The following is an 18,467-nucleotide window of genomic DNA, read 5'->3' on the forward strand; positions in this document are numbered from 1 at the left end:
ATTTTAAATTAGAAAAAAACCACACACCTACACACACACACAGAGAGAGAGAGAGAGAGAGAGAGAGAGAAAATAAAGGGTAATTCAAATAATATCAAGCATTGACTCTTGCTCATATATTCAGTCCTCAAAAAGAAACAACTGTGAAAAATTTGTACAATAAGGAAGCAACAACAACAAAAAGGAAAAGGGAAAATACTATTTTATATATTAAAGCCACTGAAGTATAACAATAATAACATGATTTTAAAGAGAGTGAAACATTAAGCAATATGGAGAACAGTAGAGAAATTAATAAAAAGAGACACACTCATGGACATAGAGACACTCATTCACCCACCCACATTTACAGCCTTTTTAGCTCCACACTATCAACACAAAGGAGAGGTTAGTGCAGAAAAAGGAGTTGACTCACTGACAGTATTGAGTTAGTATCCAGGTGTATATCTCTAAAAGACTAGCTCATGCGTTTGTTTCCTGACAGTAGGAAGCGACGCTCCCAACAGTCTCGCCTTCCTGATAATTTCACCCCAGTTACTTTCTCTAACAGAAGGCCTACTTGTGAAACAGAGCCTATGAATATACATGAGGAAGGCAACCAATGGTCTTTAAGAAAATGGCTTGCTTAACAGCATGGATGTTTCCACTTTATATTTAGCAGGTTGTCTCCACCAATAATGCATTTTAATTAATAAACAGCTTGCGAGCATCGCTGCTGCCAATTATGGAAAGCCAGGAAAGATGGGGGATTTCTCTTCCTCCCAGCCATCCCTCGCCAGCATCTGCTATTAAAAATCAAAACACCGAATAATTTCTAATATCGTTTGTATCAAACCGGTTGTCATGGCTGTTATTTCTCAGACTCTATGGAAAAAAAACCACAAACATGTCATTTGCAATGCTGCGTAAGCTGCTTATAAGCTTGGGAGCTTCCATAAGCGTTTTTAATAGAGCACTGTAGCAGAAGGTGTGGAAGGGCAAGGCAACATTTCTAACTTGCAGCATCTGGGGCTGAAAAGAAAAGGGGAAAGGGGGAAAAACCCACATACCATTCCCAGACAGAGGTTTTAATTGCAAATGAGAAAATCCATGCCAATCATTGGTTGCTCCATAGCTTGCCCATCTCCCTGCAGGCAAGCTGTCAAAGGAAGCAATTAGAATGTACCGCAAGAAATATGTCTCTTGCAGGACCAACCAGCACAGGTAAATAAGTTGTCAGTCATTTATTAGTGAAGAGGTAACTAAAGATCAAAGGGAGCAGGGAGATATCTGCAGTCAATATTATGCCATTAAGGGGAAACTCGGGCATACAGAAGAGGAGACTAGAGGCCGATAATAGTGCTAAGGCAGGCCATTGGCTCACCTAGTCTGGCACGGTCTATTCTGATTGGATGCAGTTCTCTGAGAATTCAGATTTTCCAGAGACTGATATGTGAGATCTTTTGAAAGTGGAAATCCTGAGGACAGAAGCTGGGGCTGTATTCACACCTCAGTTCATTCTGTTTTCCTGACATTTCCCTAACTGTTCATTTTCACGTTATATTTGAGCTTTCACATGACATAAAATTCCACTTCTGGAACTACTGTGGAACGTAGCACAACTTGGGTGCTCATTTCCGTGCAGGGGGGCCAGCTTGAATAAAGTATTGGGGAGACACGTAAGTCCCACCCTGCAGAATCGATCGCAAGATGTGGTGCACACCATTTGAATGGCAATGCCCATCAATTTGGGGGCCGTGACCTCCTCAAATATTTTATTGCGGGGGCAAATGGAGCTCGGCTCCTAGGAGTTGGCTCCTATATTTCCATGTTATTTGCTTCCAGAAAACATCTATTTGCAGATGATATGGCAATGAGTGCTGAACTTGCACTATATGGCACAATATCCCACCATATTTCCAGAAGTGTCTTTTATGTTGTGTGAAAGCTCAAATATAATGTGGGGATTAGCAGACAGGGTGTGAATGCAGCCGAAGACCTTTGATGTGCAAAACCTCTGAGCTATAGCTCTTTTCCTTAATAAAACATGCATGTAATCATATCAACTAATGTACGCATCTACTTCAGTTCTCTTCTCTATGTGGTTTTTGATTTTGTTTTTATCTTATTTAGGGGCATTTATTTCATTATTTATTTAGTCACTTTTTAAAACAACAACAAAATGTTTTATGTAGATTTTCAATTTAATTGTTCTGTATGGGACAATGACAATAAAGATATTGTATATCGTATATCATATTGTATTGTATATCGTAATTTTACAAAAATAAAACTATATGTACCTCTTTCACTGTATATTTTCCAAACTAGCCATTGTCTTTTGCCAAGAAGAATAGGAGCACTGCAGCCCAAAACACTGAGTGGAGTCCTCATGAAAATTTGTCTTAATATTCAAGTCTTTGTATGCAATTTTGCCTAATATACACATTTTTGCAAGCAATTCCCCCTAATACAGTGCATTTTTGTATGTTACTTTCACCAACATTAACATTTACATGCACACATCACCCTAGAATATACTTTTTTGAACACATTGCTGGTGGGGGGGAGAGAACTGAACTGCAAAATTCAGAGCAAAGTGAGTGTTTCGGTTTGTACAGTGGTACCTCTAGTTATGAACTTAATTCATTCCGGAGGTCCGTTCTTAACCTGACACTGTTCTTAACTAGGGGCATGCTTTCGCTAATGGGGCCTCTTGCTGCTACCGGCACACAATTTCTGATCTCATCCTGGGGCAAAGTTCTCAATTCGAGGTAATTCTTCCAAGTTAGCAGAGTTTGTAACCTGAAGCACTTGTAACCTGAGGCGTTTGTAACTTGAAGTACTACTGTTTATTGTTTCAGGAATTATGAATTAGGCGTGAATGGAATTGAAAATCCTGGCATCTAGAACCTTGCCAGTTTGCTCAACCCAGGGTAAAAGTTGGCTGGTGTGTGTGTGTGTGTTTACCTTTACACCTCCAGTTCTCTGGCTTGTTTTTTCAAAACTATTTTCCCAAATACTGGCAGCAATGGGAGAACAAACCTCTATGGTAGATCCAGGCTGGTATGCATTGAAAGCCCAATACAGCATATAGGTATGTCAAGGACATGAAGGAGCTTTGTATCCAGTGGATCCAAGGCTTACAATGACATGTCTTAAAATACCACCAGTGGCAAATCTGTGCCCATGGAAAGCTCTGGGAATACTGAGACTCTCCAAGGGAGCAAACACAGCAAAATTATTTAAGGATTTACATGTTCTTATGCTGGTCATTCTTATGCTTGGAAGTGAGAGCTGGACCATAAAGAAGGCTGATCGCCGAAGAATTGATGCTTTTGACCTGTGGTGCTGGAGGAGACTCTTAAGAGTCCCATGGACTGCAAGAAGATCAAACGTATCCATTCTTAAGGAAATCAGCCCTGAGTGCTCACTGGAAGGACAGATCGTGAAGCTGAGGCTCCAATACATTGGTCACCTCATGAGAAGAGAAGACTCCCTGGAAAAGACCCTGATGTTGGGAAAGATTGAGGGCACAAGAAGAAGGGGACGACAGAGGACAAGATGGCTAGACAGCGTTCTCGAAGCTACAAACATGAGTCTGACCAAACTGCGGGAGGCAGTGGAAGATAGGAGTGCCTGGCGTGCTCTGGTCCATGGGGTCACGAAGAGTCGGACACGACTAAACGACTAAACAACAACAGTGCTGGTCAGAGAATCCAGATTTTCTTGATACACCTTTTAATTTATTGTAATCTCCCCACTGCCCCCCCCGCACTCATCCCATAAAGAGCTGCTTGAGCTCATCTTAAACTTTTTTTAAAAGTATGGTTAGAGAGGCTGAGCACCCACTCAACCTGCCTCACTGATAGACTTCTAATTATAAGCAGAAGTCCAAACATTTGGGGAACCCTTAGTAGTCGCCCAACATCTGTAGCCACCATGACACTGCTCCTGTTGTAATGAATTAGAATAAGCATAGGCAAACTTGGCCCTCCAGATGTTTTGAGACTACAATTCCCACCATCCCTGACCACTGGTCCTGTTAGCTAGGGATGATGGGAGTTGTAGTCTCAAAACATCTGGAGGGCCAAGTTTGACTATGCCTGAATTAGAACTTTCTCTTTCTCTGCACCTCTGAAGGGCACGATATCCAGCTTCTCTTTGCCAAATCCAAGCTTGCACCAAAGGAAAGGGCAGGTACCATTCCCACTTGTGTGCTTGTTTCAGGAGGGCTTCTGAAGCCCATCACAATTGTGTTTCCTCTCCAGATGTTGGGATTATTTGGCACGAAACTTCCAAGTCCCTCCAACAGCAGACTGTTCTTTCCAACCCTTTGGCTGGAAGCAGAGTGGGGCAGTTTGTGAGTTTGTTCAGACAGACACAGACACACAGACACACACCCGAGTCCACTCTACGTAAAAACTTGATGATTCCTGACTTAGAGTGAGCTGACATCATTAAAAAGCATTGTATTTGAGGTGAAAGTAATGTCCCAAAGCCTTCAGTCTGGTTGATTTTTATATATGGGATAGGGCAGGAGGGAATAGCATCTTGGCCTTTGCCTCAGGCAGCAAAAAGTCTTGGGCTGGCCTTGGCTTAGAAGGATCTTTCCCCCCTCTTTGATATGCTCCACACCTGTGTGTGAGAGAGAAGCAGAGAGATTGGGAATGTAGGGTATGCTTATTAAGTTGGGAGGAGAAGCCTTCAAAGTCATGAATTCTTTTGCTGTGTTTCCCCTCCTCAAATGTGGTATTCATGCTTGCAACTTTTCTCCAAAGGATAGATACTAGAAAGGTTTGAAGAGCTCTGATGAATGCATTAGCACACATTTGACAACTGCAGAACCATAAGTGTGATCAAAGGTTACATATTCAATGCAAAGTAGGGGTTTAATGCAGCTGTTTTGAGTTCTGCTATACCCAGCAAAAGAGAGAAGGGTCTACTAATAATTTTTTGACAATACAATATATAAATTATTAGAAATCCGAAATGCAACTATCTTGTCGAATCACATTTTCTAACATTTTCAAAGTAAATAACAACTTTTAAGAGTAAGATGCTGGTGAAGCAACAAAGTTGGACTAATTATTCCCAATAATTTAAAAAAGTAATTATTCTACAAATACTTGGGGGGTGGTACAGGGGCTTGTTGAAAACTTCAATTTAAAAAAACGATGTTCACAATTTTGTTTGTCCAATCTTTTTTTTGCTGGGTTTTACACAAGATCTAAGTGAGATATCTTATAAACAGACAAACAAATGTATTGTGGCATGAATTTTCATAAGTATTGATTACCTTTGTCATCTGCATGAAATGGAAGTACCGTATTGACCTGAATATAACCCACACCCAAATATAAGCCGCACCTTTAAAATTTGGCGGCTTGGGGAAGACTTGGGAGCCGCGGATGGGACGGGCGCCATTGCCCCATGCTCCTGGGCTGCTCTCTGGGGAGGGGGAGCCATGCCCCTTTGCCGGCAGCCTCGCCCCCTTCTCGGCGGTTCAGGGGAGGCATGGGAGCAGCGGTTGGGGCGGGCACTGTCGCCCTGTGTTCTCGACAGCCCTCATGGGCAGCTGTTTTAGCAGCGATATCGTAAGGTCGTGAATATGTCGCACTTTAACTTTTCATGGTCGGAATTTGGAAAACAAGTGTGGCTTATATTTGGGCCAATACAGTAGGTTCTTGCCCATGTAACCACACGCCACAGTCAAATCTGTTAGGCATTAAGGTACCATGGATCAGATGGCTGTTTCCGCTACTGCAGATCAACACAGCTATTTTTTCTGGAATCAGTACTTAGTCCACTTTAGTATTGATATCAAGTTCCTGCATCTTATAATGTGGTTGATGGGAAACATGCCCAGATAATAAAACTAACAGATTTCTGGCTCCTCTTATTTTGTATCTATCTGCAAAATAGCATGTTATATTATAAGTATAAAGACATATGGCTTCATGATCTCGAAGCATAGTAAATACTCTGGCATTAAAGTGTTTGCTGTTGGGGATTAATTTGCCTCCTGTTGAGCAGAGCTCTGCTATTAATTTGTGGTAGTCTCTGGCTGACATGAGGAAGAGAAAACATTACAATCACATGACTACAGCAAGCCAAATAGATCTTTGGGCAGAGTTTAACCTGTGATGTTGCTGAAATATATTAGAACACATTTTTCTCAGTCAAAACATTATTTTCTTTCCTATAACTCTCACATACTGTTCAAAGCAATGTTCAAAATGTGGGTCTCATCCAAGGCTTAGGATGTTAACATGAAAATGTCACCTTGTTGCTTGATAAACAACCAGCTGTTCTGTCTAATAGGTTAATATTTCCCTTGGTGAACATTAGCTGTGGTGCTTTTCTCATGAGAACTCTTAGTTTTTATCATTTCTCTGGGTAAGCAAGATTTAAACCCACAGCCTGGTAGGAAAATGCTAGGGTTGAAATCCAGATATGAGCCAGTATGGAGCTGCATCAAACATCCAAAATCAAGTTATGTTATGTTTTGCTTAGAAATATTCACACTATACGAGGTTGGGAGGAGATGGGTAGGGATGGCTATCTGGGAAAAGCTGCACATACAGAGAAAGGCAGTAAGATATGAGAGGAAAAGCTATATTTGGATTTAGCAGAAGTTAGCCACAGAGTCCCTTACTATAAACAGAATTTTGTGTTCCACCAATTGCTGTTCCCTACAAAAGACCCAAACATGAGTCCTACAGATGGCAAGAGCTAAAATGCTCACTTGAGTCAGATACCGTAGTTACTGTAAAAATGAAAAAGGCTAGTGGGGTTTTGCAGGAATCCTCCAATATCTTAATTTGGCTCCATTCTAATTAGACTGAAAGAGCCATTTCAAGGCTAAAATGCACATTGCATGCAAACATGTAAAAGTGTTGCCTGATGGCTTTTTAATGGAGGATAAGGCTATCCAGTATCCAGGGCAGCTGTTTACCAACTCCACCTGGTACGCAGGCTGAGACCCTACCTGCCCGCGGACTGTCTCGCCAGAGTGGTGCATGCTCTAGTTATCTCCCGCTTGGACTACTGCAATGCGCTCTACGTGGGGCTACCTTTGAAGGTGACTTGGAAACTACAACTAATCCAGAATGCGGCAGCTAGACTGGTGACTGGGGGCAGCCGCCGAGACCACATAACACCGGTCTTGAAAGACCTACATTGGCTCCCAGTACGTTTCCGAGCACAATTCAAAGTGCTGGTGTTGACCTTTAAAGCCCTAAACGGCCTCGGCCCAGTATACCTGAAGGAGCGTCTCCACCCCCATTGTTCTGCCCGGACGCTGAGGTCCAGCGCCAAGGGCCTTCTGGCGGTTCCCTCATTACGAGAAGCAAAGCTACAGGGAACCAGGCAGAGGGCCTTCTCGGTAGTGGTGCCTGCCCTGTGGAACGCCCTCCCATCAGATGTCAAAGCGATAAATAACTACCTGACATTCAGAAGACATCTTAAGGCAGCTCTGTTCAGGGAAGTTTTTAATCTGTGATATTTTAGTGTATTTCTGGTTTTTATGGAAGCCGCCCAGAGTGGCTGGGGAAACCCAGCCAGATGGGCGGGGTACAAATAATAAATTATTATTATTATTATTATTATCCATGGCTACTAGCCATGATGGCTATGTTCTGCCTCCACTGTCGGAGACAATACGACTCTGAATACCAGTTGCCTGAAGTTGCAAGTGGGGAGAGGGCTGCTTCACTCAGGTTCTGCTTGCAGGCTTCCTGTGGACATCTGGTTGGCCACTGCGAGAACAGAGCGCTAGACTGGATGGCTCTTTGGCACAATTCAGCAGGCTCTTCCCATGTTCATTTAAGTTTGAAAAATTACTTTGGGAAAAGGTGATTGAGCCTGGATTGGTGCCTGGGGAAGAATCATTTCCCCACTTGCTACCCCCCTCTCCAAATCACACCTTTCTCCCTCTAAACTGGTTTTGAATTTAAGTACATGTTTGTGAAGGTCAGCGATACTGACAGGCTACACTTATATGTGTCTGCATGTAACATTTAATTGTGCCTCCCCAAATATCTTGGGACACTTCACTAAGACACCCATTTGTGTGATCAGTCTAATATATCCAGAAGTAACTCACATCTTCTAGCAACTGCTGAATTCCTTAATATGTTGTAAGTTGGAGCATCAGCAATCACACTTATTGTGACTGAGCTCTGTGAACTATTGGCTCACATATTGGACCATCCATTCACATGGATATTTCCATTCATTTCAAAAGGTATTATTCAATTTTCATCCCTCTCTCTCTCTCTCTCTCTCTCTCTCTCTCTCGTCTCTCATGGTATTTGTGGGAGTTACCTTGTTTTACCTTCCCAGCAACCTTGTGAGGATGACTTAGGATGGGACAATGAGACTTGCCCAAGGTCACCAAGCCATGAAGGCTAAAGAGAGGTCCGTATCCAGGTACATTTAACCATTATACTACTCCGTCTCCCTAGGTACAATGTTACTAACTATACACTGCAGTAAAATAAAACTATATTTTGGTATTGAACAATTAGGCTGTTTCTTTGCATCCTTGAATGCTATAGATGCTATTTCCACTTTGTCCATGTTATACTTTTAAAGCACATTCAAAGCACATTATTTCCCTTAAGGAATTATGGGCACTGTAGTTTACTTCTCACAGAATTACAACCCCCTGAAACCTTTAACAAACTACTGTGCCCAGGATTCTTTGAGGGAAAGATTAAGCTTAGATGTGCTTTCAATGAACAGTGTGCACACAAGTTGCATGATATCTCCAAACAGAAAAAGAGCATTCAACGTATTTGGCTATGAAGGAACAATATGATGCTGGTCACAGTTCTCCCTCTGGTATAGGATCCCAATGTTCCTGAACCCCACAAATTGGACAAAATTGGATTTAACGTGACTAGACATAACTTATCAAGCTTACATTCTATTACAAGTAAAGTTATGTATTTTACTTTGGAAAAGAAAGTATCCATTCTGGATATTGCATATTTCAGAATAGGTCCTATCACTGTGAAAAAGCAGATCATTTAATATGAAACTGAAGGTGCATTTGTCATTGTCATCCTTATCATGGAAAACAGCAAAAAGCTCCCTGAGCATAATAAATCAGCTGAAGTTATACATCAAGAATTGATCTACTATGAATAATTAGCTGCTGCAACTAGTCTCCCACTAATGGTGTTAGAAAGCATTAAGTGTAGCTTTCATTGTGATCACGGGAGTGTTAAGCATAAATTCACACATAGTAACATGTAGATGTGGTGCTGGAGCAGCAAAAACATAAGACTACACAAAGGCCTTGCTCTCTGACTGCCTGGTAACCGCCTAACAACTGGGGGGGGGGGAATCAAACAACTGTCAAAATAGAAATAGAAAATTGAAAGCTATCATGCAAAGTCGGAGCTATTCAATGAGAATTTAAACCATCTCTTGAGTGGCTTTATATGCAAAATACAGCCATATATAATACAAATATGTTATCCTGGAAATGAAACTGTGTATGGGCCAACTTATATGTTCTGTATTTTCCTGCATGGAAAGCACTTCTGTCTGGGAAATACTGTGTCTGGGAAATTGTATATGATGAGGCCAAATGGAGACATTTATGTATGAAAACAGGCTAAGAAACCATGATTGGATGCAGGCTAAAGATAATTGCTTTATACGTTTAAAAAAACCCCAAAAACCTGCTGAAATGGCATAAATGTATATTCAGAGGTGTAAGTCGAAGAGGCTGTAATCCTATGCACACTTATCTAACTTCCATTAGATTCAGTGCAAGTTACTTCCAAGCAGGCATGCCTAGAATTGTACTGTAAAGCAAGGGTTTAAATCATTGGCCTGTGATCACTTTGTCATATTTGAAGTTTTGCCTATACCCCTTTACCCAGAAAAAGGTTGCTAGTAACAATTAGATCACCATATACTCCTGCAATCATCAGAAGTCTTTTATGTCTCAGTAACAATACAGCATTGTGAAAAGGTAAGTAAGTAGAGATGCACAGCAATTTGCAAAGCTGGTTGTGACCTGGAAAAAAAGTCATCTCCTTCCTCCTGATTTACCCTTTACCAGCAGAAAGACAAGGCAGTATTTGGATTCTAGCACATAACTATTTTTCAAGCTTTAAAACTTTTTTTTTTTTTAAAAAAAGAACAACCTACTGCCCACTAACCAGTACTGATGTGAAGTTGATTCCTGGGGAAACTAAAATGATCATTTAAACAGATGGCATGGCAAGAGACTAAGAGACAGCCTGGATCGAAACCTTGCACCCTGTTAACTTACAGCACAGCATATCTTTGAGAGACAACCTCCTCCTAGACATTTTCATTAGTGCTGGATAAACCTCAGAAGGATCAGAAAGTCTGTATGGATTAGTAGCCCCAATGCAGGATGCTTCGTCACAGTGAATTTGAACTGTTTATTAGCGAAAACACAGAAAGAACATTCGTTCCCTTCCCCTTGTTGCTGAAAACCGCCAGAATGATTGAAATTTGCACATACCAATCTGCGAATTTCCCTCTCACACTCTCTCTTTATCCTGGTAATCTCTTCTTGGTGAAGGTGATACACACTCCGTATCTCTGCTGCTTTGATTTTGTCAGCTTGCACGACCACAGATAAAGCTTCTTCCACTTGTTTTTTAGCCCCCTTAAGCTCCAAAATTTCCTGTTGCATTTTGGTTTTCTCACCCTCAAATCCCTTCTTGGCCTCCTCCTTTGCTTCGCAGAAGAGCATCGTCTTAACCTTATCAGGCGTCCCATCCCTGACAACATTGAGTAAGGCCTGAAGTCTCTGAATTTCATTATCTTTGATTTTTATGACTCTAAGAAGCTCAGCTTCATGCTGTCTTAAAAGTCCCTCGCGAACAGCTTGGAGCTCCTTCATTTTTTCTTCATGAAGTTTAGCCTTGAGCTCCGTTACAGTCACTGTGTTTTTGTGCTGTTCGTGTTCTTTGATCAGCTTCACTTCCTGATTTTTCTCCCTCTCCAATTTGCTGACCTAGAAGAAAAAGAAAGTATCACACAGTATGTTTAAGATGGATTTTATAACCTAGCAATAAATGTTGGAGGACATATTTAAGACAGCTGTTGGGAAATCAGCAAGTGTTTTTTCATTATCACTAATTAAGGGTTAAAAAGAGATGTAAGATTAAATGAGTGAGTTTGTCTTGGGGTTTTTCCTCCCTATTAGCAACATCAGCTATGCAGAGTGGGGCACAAGCTAGATCAGAACCATGGTGAATGGGAAGGAGAGGTTAACCCTGTCCCCCATGTTAGAATCCCACCGAAAGTTAGAGTTGCTGATAGTCCTGACAATGCAGCATGTCAGGGGTGGATAAGGGAAGATGGAGTCCTCCCATTACAAGTTTCTCCATCCCTCTGAAAAACTCCATCTCCTACTGAATCCTGGGCTCATTTCCCATCAGACACCGGGCACAGTGGGTGTACTGGGAAGATGTAGACAAAGGAAGGGAATGAAAATACCTCCCTTTCTCTTCTACAGTGACTTACACATTAAAATTAGGGCCCGTCCATACCTTGGCTTAATATGGATTCTTTGTGCCTTCTTTAATTTCCTCTCATCCATGTGGCATTCACCTCCAACTACTGCCCCCCTTCCAAAAATCTTGAGATCCCAATATGCAATTAATGTTGCTCTCCTTTTCAGATTTTCAAGGCATAGAGAATCCCTGGATTTAGTGAGCAGACAGTGTAGGACAACAGTAGCTGGAAGAGAACACTACATGGACGATGGGGAACTAAAGGGGGCCCTTTATTGCACTAATAAACTTTAATAAGGACGGGAATATTCACAATACCAAAGTTTCTCAACAGCCGTCTGCATGCTTCTCCTTGATGATACAAAATTACCATGTCTAAAAGTTGGTTGCATGCACTGTATTTTTGCACTTTTTGGTAATGTGCTAATTCATACACAGGAGTGTCAACACAGATAGGCCTGACAATAATTCAAACCAACCAACTCACACACCCATTTAAATTAGCTGACAAAAGCAGTTTTGGTATGGCCGGATTAGCGCTCCTTCTCAAAAGTTTTAAAATAATTCATAGATCTTCTTGCATGCCTGCCTACCCTTTATAGTGAAAGCAAAACAACTAGAGTCTGTCTGAACCAACCCTGCCAATTTCTAACGCAAAAGTCAGAGACTCAGCTCATTTCAGGTTTCACGTAAGCACAAGTTTTGCACTGGTCTTTTAACTTTTGCACTGAATGTTTTTTTTGAGTTCTTCAAGGCAACAATTCCAGCTAAAAGCATCGCCCGCTGGCAAATGTAAGAAGCTTGTGAGTTTAGCAGAGTTTTGAAAAGCAAAGACTGTCAATGAGCTCTCCACATTTTCCACCTCAGTGCCCCATTACTTAACAGTGGCCATGTTACTTGGCTCTTAGATACTCTGCTATTATTACACAACTGATCCAACAGACATTGTTCCAGTTACTTCCAGGGCTCCTTCATTCAGCAGTCATCCTAACTGGGTTGCATAAAGCTTACTTGGTGGTTAGACTCTGTCCAGTTTCACTGAGTATTCATCCTGATTTGCTTACAGGGTTCTTACATGTGTCTTCCTGGTCATCATTCAATAATCCCACATTATTCATTCATCCTACATTTCCCGACATGTTTCTCCACCACTTTCCTAACTTCAAAAGGTTGGGGGGGGGTTGGTTTTTTTGTTATTAAACAAAAGAGTGGATTGATTGAACTAGGGCAGCAAAGTGTTTTATTCCACTTTAATTGCACAAGCCTAAATTTCCAGTGTGTGCTTAAATCCCTCCCACAAAATAGGGGGAGTCTGGAGGCACCCCCAGTTACTAAAGGGGTTTTACTAAATGGGGACTTAATATTGTAAAGGGTCATTCAGGTATCACAGTTGATAGCAGTTTGTTTACTGACTGAATCCCCCATCCTCCCTGTTAAATCTGGATTAAGTGTGTGTAGGGGGGGGGGGTATGGCCTGGCAATATTGATGCCAATAATGTTGTGTGGATGATACAAAAAAAGTTGCATGTATGAGGAGCACCCACCCACAGGAAACACAACAGCAGCTTGCTGGGTGGGGTGCAGCAGCTAAACTAGCTTTCCAGACGGTGGCTCACTGGAAGGGCAAGATGGCGGGAAGCCTGGCATGGTGGAAACACATTCACAGAGCCAATCTAGTACGTTTGCACCACATTGACCTCCCCGCCCCTTTGAGCCTTTATCTTCTCCTTTCTGCTAAGCAACAGGGACCAACCTGCTAGGAAGCTAGTGCCATGGCTCCAGCCGTCCCCCCCCACCCCCGCAACTGCTTCTCAAGATTCACCATCTGTAAATGATACCCATCAGGAAGCCCCTTAAAATTAACATGTTATAAATTTTCTTAGCTACCAAATTAAATTTAAAAATCCCCAAACAATTTTCAGAGTAGTGGTGCAGCAATAAAATCTTCCAACCCCTTTGCAAAGCTAAGTTTCAAACTGGATGGGAGACTGTGTTTTGAGATTCCTGCATTGCACAGGGCTGGACCAGACTGCCCTAGGTATTCCCTCTATGATTCTAAAACAGGTTTGTGCTTGCTCAGTGGTTTTTAAGATGTTAATTAAGCAGCGTTGGAAGTAAAGAATAAATAAAAATGTCCTGCCTGGACAGTACGCAAACATACACTTTTGAACAATATACAAATGGCCTTCTTTTAATGATGCCTTCCCAGGAATGAAGCTGCTGCTGTACAAGCGATTCAATAATGCAATACTTCCGGGCTTGTTTTCCGATGTGTGATTTACACAAGAATTTTGGAGTAACACTAAATCTCCTAATTAGAAATGAATTACAAAGAGATGCCATCCATTCAGAACCCTCGGCTGCAATTGCTTGTCTGCAGCTGATATTAGCAACATGCTGGCCACGTCTAACATTAGCATACTGCTTATATTTCATTACCAACTGCTTAGTTTGCAGTGCAAGCTGCTTACGTTGCCTGGGATGGATTGGTAACATCAAATAAAATCAATACTAAAGTCTGGACTGGCTTGCATTTGTGGGTTATAACCATCATACCTGGAATGAAGCTTTTAAAAATCATATGGACTTATATAGAAGAAACAGTAGAAATGTGTGTGTTGTGTGTGTGTGTGTGTGTGTGTGTACAGTATACACACATCTATGACTCTATGAATGACCTGAGTGCCTAGATAGGATAATGTGGAAATATGTGGTCCTTAAGGCCTGTTAGCCAGTGCAGTTGGCTCAATATTGGCGCAATAGCTGGCATCCATCTGTCTCTGGAGACAATGGAGGAGTGTCTCTTTGGAGTTGAAGTCAAAGTGTTACAGTGACTGTTGTGGCTGTAGAGACCAATACAGGAGAGACATGTTTTGTTGCAGCTGGCACAGATGAAGACATCCCTTTGTGCTACTGCAAATGTGCCATGGCTAAATATGGCCTCACTTATTCCAGCCAAAATTAAATACATAAATTTAAAGAAACCCAAGGGTTGTAGCCATCATTAGTCCTACTCTGAGTAGATCCTTTGAAATTAATGAACATGACTAGCTTGGGTTCATTCATATCAGTGGGAGACCCATATAGAAAAGTATTTATTTTTATATTACCTTATATAAAATGAGTCTTATTCAATACTTTTGTTCTGCTAGTGCAACCAGTTGCACCATGCAATTTTCCCCTCCACACCTCTCCCATGAAGACCCCCTCATCATCAAAATCTGCTCCAGAGGATTGAGGGGCCCTTCAGAGAAGATTTTTAGGGTGTGCAGAGAAGAATTTGATGGTCCACAAGGAGAGGACAGGGGTGTACCATTCCACAAACAGAACTCCATGTCCAAACCTATCTATTTTTATATTGTTTTATTTGGATTACGTTAGAATAACTTGGGATATTTACTTACAGCTACTAGTAAGCATGTAAGGGACGCGGGTGGCGCTGTGGGTTAAAGCCTCAGTGCCTAGGGCTTGCCGATTGAAAGGTCAGCGGTTCGAATCCCCGCGGCGGGGTGCGCTCCCGCTGCTCGGTCCCAGCGCCTGCCAACCTAGCAGTTCGAAAGCACCTCCGGGTGCAAGTAGATAAATAGGGACCGCTTACCAGCGGGAAGGTAAACGGCGTTTCCGTGTGCGGCTCTGGCTCGCCAGAGCAGCGATGTCACGCTGGCCACGTGACCTGGAAGTGTCTCCAGACAGCGCTGGCCCCCGGCCTCTTGAGTGAGATGGGCGCACAACCCCAGAGTCTGTCAAGACTGGCCCGTACGGGCAGGGGTACCTTTACCTTTTTACTAGTAAGCATAAACTTTCACAGCCATATATTTCTGTCTAAATTGAATGACATAAATATAGGATATAGTTTAACATTTAAATAATCAACGTATCTGAATTTAAGTACATTAAGAGCCATTTATGTAAGATTGCCTGTGACATCTGTTCATCATCAGTACAGTTCTCCAGTAGTGTCAACATAAAATTCAGTAGGTTCACCCTGAGTAGTACTTAATTGGCTGCAACCCTGTTTCCAAGCAAAGCGAAGTGTAGACAAAATATAATTTGTCTTCAGATTTGGTAGATTACCCTAAAAGCCAATGCAGGCTCCAGCTGTCACCCACACAGTAACCAAAGATTAATTTAATTTTTGCATTAAAAAGCTAGATTGTGCTCAAAAGAAATTGCCAGATCAGCTTGTTTAATGTGTACTGCATATGGATTTATGCCATCGTCCCCCACCCCTTCTTGGCAGTTTTGCTTCTTAGTGTATGGTACATGCTGACAATACAGCTGCTTTTGCCTCCATAGGGGACCAATTAGAGAAGTCTCTAAATAATGCATCAAAACCCGCATTCGTATGAAGACAAGATCTAAAACAACCTTCAGGCTTCATTCCACAAGAGTATATTAAGAGGAGGACCCTTGTTTAATGTTTGCAGCATCTTCTTTTTTCATGATCAACTCTTCAATTTACAGATCCAAGGCTTATGTTCCATTGCAAAGAAGGACCTAATCTATTAATATACATGGTATCTTTCAGAAGTGCATTTACTTATTAAAACACACATCTGTACTGTGATGAAGTGTACCAAATTGCATGGTGTGGTGTGTTTTTTCCTGGCATAGGAAAAGATCTATGGGATGGGTTTGCCTCCTAATTTGCCATCACATTGTAAGTGGGTGCATTTAGGAAACAGGATGGCTTTTGTTTTGTTTAGCAGTGGTGGGGGGAAAAAAGATGCACACCTTACTCTTTTCTTGCTGGAGTTCTATTTGAATATCTGTTAGTTTTGCCCTGAGCTCTTCATTAGCAGCTTGCAAAGCAGCTAAGGCATCCGGTCTTTCTCCTTTAGCTCGAAAGCTGGCACCCTTCTTTGACATCGTGAGACGGCGTGGCAAGAGGGGCAGAATCCCAAGCAGAGAGGACCTCCTGCTCTCGCCTATTCCTTTATTCTGCTCCACGACATTTTCTTATTCATCTGCAAAATAAGAGAAAGATCAACAGTTGGGAGTCCCATCATTAGTCTGCAGAAAATACAAGGTGTTTCAGCTGGAGAGGGACCAAAGCACATAAGAAAGAAGCCCCTTTTAAGGAATTGTGCATCTTCTATTTACTTCCTTATTGGTAACAATACATCTTCTATTTACTTCCTTATTGGTAACAATACATCTTCTCCTAGAGCAGCCTTTCTCAACCTGTGGGTCCCCAGATGTTGTTGGACTACAACTCCCATCACCCCTAGCTAGCTAGGCCAGAGCTCAGGGAGGATGGGAGTTGTAGTCCAACAACATCTGGGGACCCACAGGTTGAGAACTGCTGTCCTAGAGCAACTTTGCAGATTCTTCCTTAGCCACTCATCATCATTTCATCCTAGGGTGGAGCTACATCACATAAAACCTGACAAAATTCAAAGACTAGTTCAATAAAAACACAGCATCAATTACGTATCAAGTGGGTGATAAAATACATGCTGGTTCAAAATCTCAGCCCCTTCCCTAAAGACGGGGAGGAGTAGCTTCAGCTGCCAGTGAAAGGTCAGCAATTTCAGCTTTTGTGTGTTTTAGAAAACATGGTGGCACCACATAGAAGGTCCAACCATACATTAGACTTTTTGAAGTACCATACGAGATACTCTAAAGAGCCATTGCAGTTATTTGGTGAAGTGCAAACTGCCCTTTTCATCCCTATTCTGGTATGTTTCTTAATTGATGGAGTGGGAAAGCTTATCCGCCCATTTCTGAGCACAATTCAAAATGTTGGTGCTGACCATTAAAGCCCTAAAAGCCCAGTATACCTGAAGGAGCAACTCCACCCCCATCATTCAGCCTGGACACTGAGGTCCAGCTCCAAGGGCCTTCTGGCGGTTCCCTCATTGCAAGAAGTGAAGCTACAGGGAACCAGGCAGAGGGCCTTTTCCATAGTGGCGCCCTCCCTGTGGAACACCCTCGCATCAGATGTCAAGGAAATAAACAACTATCTGACTTTTAGAAGACCTCTGAAGGCAGCCCTGTTTAGGGAAGTTTTTAATGTTTGATGTTTTATCGCTTTTTGTTATTATTCATTCTGTTGGGAGCCACCCAGAGTGGCTGGGGAAACCCAGCCAGATGGGTGGGGTATGTATGTATGTATGTATATATAAATAAATAAATAAATTATTATTATTATTATTATTATTATTATTATTATTATTATTCCTTTTAAAATATATCCTCATCATCAACCTTCCCTCCAAAGAGCTCAACACACTTATCTGCCTCTCCATTTGATTCTCACAACAATCCTGTGAGGTGATTTACTCTGAGAGATAGTGACTGGCCCAAGGTCACCCACTGGGCTTCATGGCTGAGTGGGAATTTGAATCCTGTTGTCTCAGGTCCTTGTCCAACACTAACTCGTATGGAAAATGAATAGAAAAATGAACCGCGGAATGAGTTTGGGGATGCAGCAGAATGTCTGTGCGAATGCTTCATGACAAACCTAAATCATTATCCCCTTTCCCACCCCAGCAAGATGACATCTCATCACCTCACCACTGGCCAGCCATTCAAAGCCTCTGGGAGTGACTCCATAAAAGATCTGATCACCTGGTCATAAAGAGTAGGAATCACAGGCTTGCTTCTCTGCACACCCACATTCTCCCAAATCACATATCAAGCCATATGATAACGTATGAGTTATGTGAATTACTGCAATATTGGTTGGTGCATTAGCTGTGATTTTCCCCCCCACAAATACATGCACATTATTGATTTCTCATCAGCTTATGACAGGCTAGATTTAAACCATTGATTTAAATCAAGGCAATTTAAATCATTGATTAAAAGTATTTAATTCACCAGTGGGGAAAAGCTGTTTAAAATAACCAACTCAAATCAAGCTTCCATTGAAGCCTATATTTATTGAACAAATGTGCATACTAATCAATTGTGATAACAATTCAAACTGAGTTGTTTATAGGCGAAATTGTGCCTTTACCATACTGTCTC

The 18,467-nt window shown here is 41.9% G+C and overlaps 1 protein-coding gene across 18 annotated transcripts in view; it reads right to left on the reverse strand.

Moving 5' to 3' along the window:
* Window positions 1–18,467, reverse strand: part of JAKMIP3 (Janus kinase and microtubule interacting protein 3) — a 125,700-nt gene that overhangs the window by 59,684 nt on the left and 47,549 nt on the right. For all 18 annotated transcript variants that reach the window (XM_079978425.1, XM_079978424.1, XM_079978417.1 and 15 more), the window contains exons 3-4: window positions 16,227–16,459; window positions 10,493–10,990 (exon numbers count right to left, since the gene is read on the reverse strand). In XM_079978425.1, the coding sequence (XP_079834551.1) occupies window positions 10,493–10,990; window positions 16,227–16,361 (633 nt within the window). In that variant the 5' untranslated portion in view covers window positions 16,362–16,459. The remainder of the gene's footprint in view (window positions 1–10,492; window positions 10,991–16,226; window positions 16,460–18,467) is intronic.

The sequence above is a fragment of the Podarcis cretensis genome (assembly GCF_951804945.1).
Source record: "Podarcis cretensis genome assembly, chromosome: 5".
NCBI classification, from domain to species: domain Eukaryota; kingdom Metazoa; phylum Chordata; class Lepidosauria; order Squamata; family Lacertidae; genus Podarcis; species Podarcis cretensis.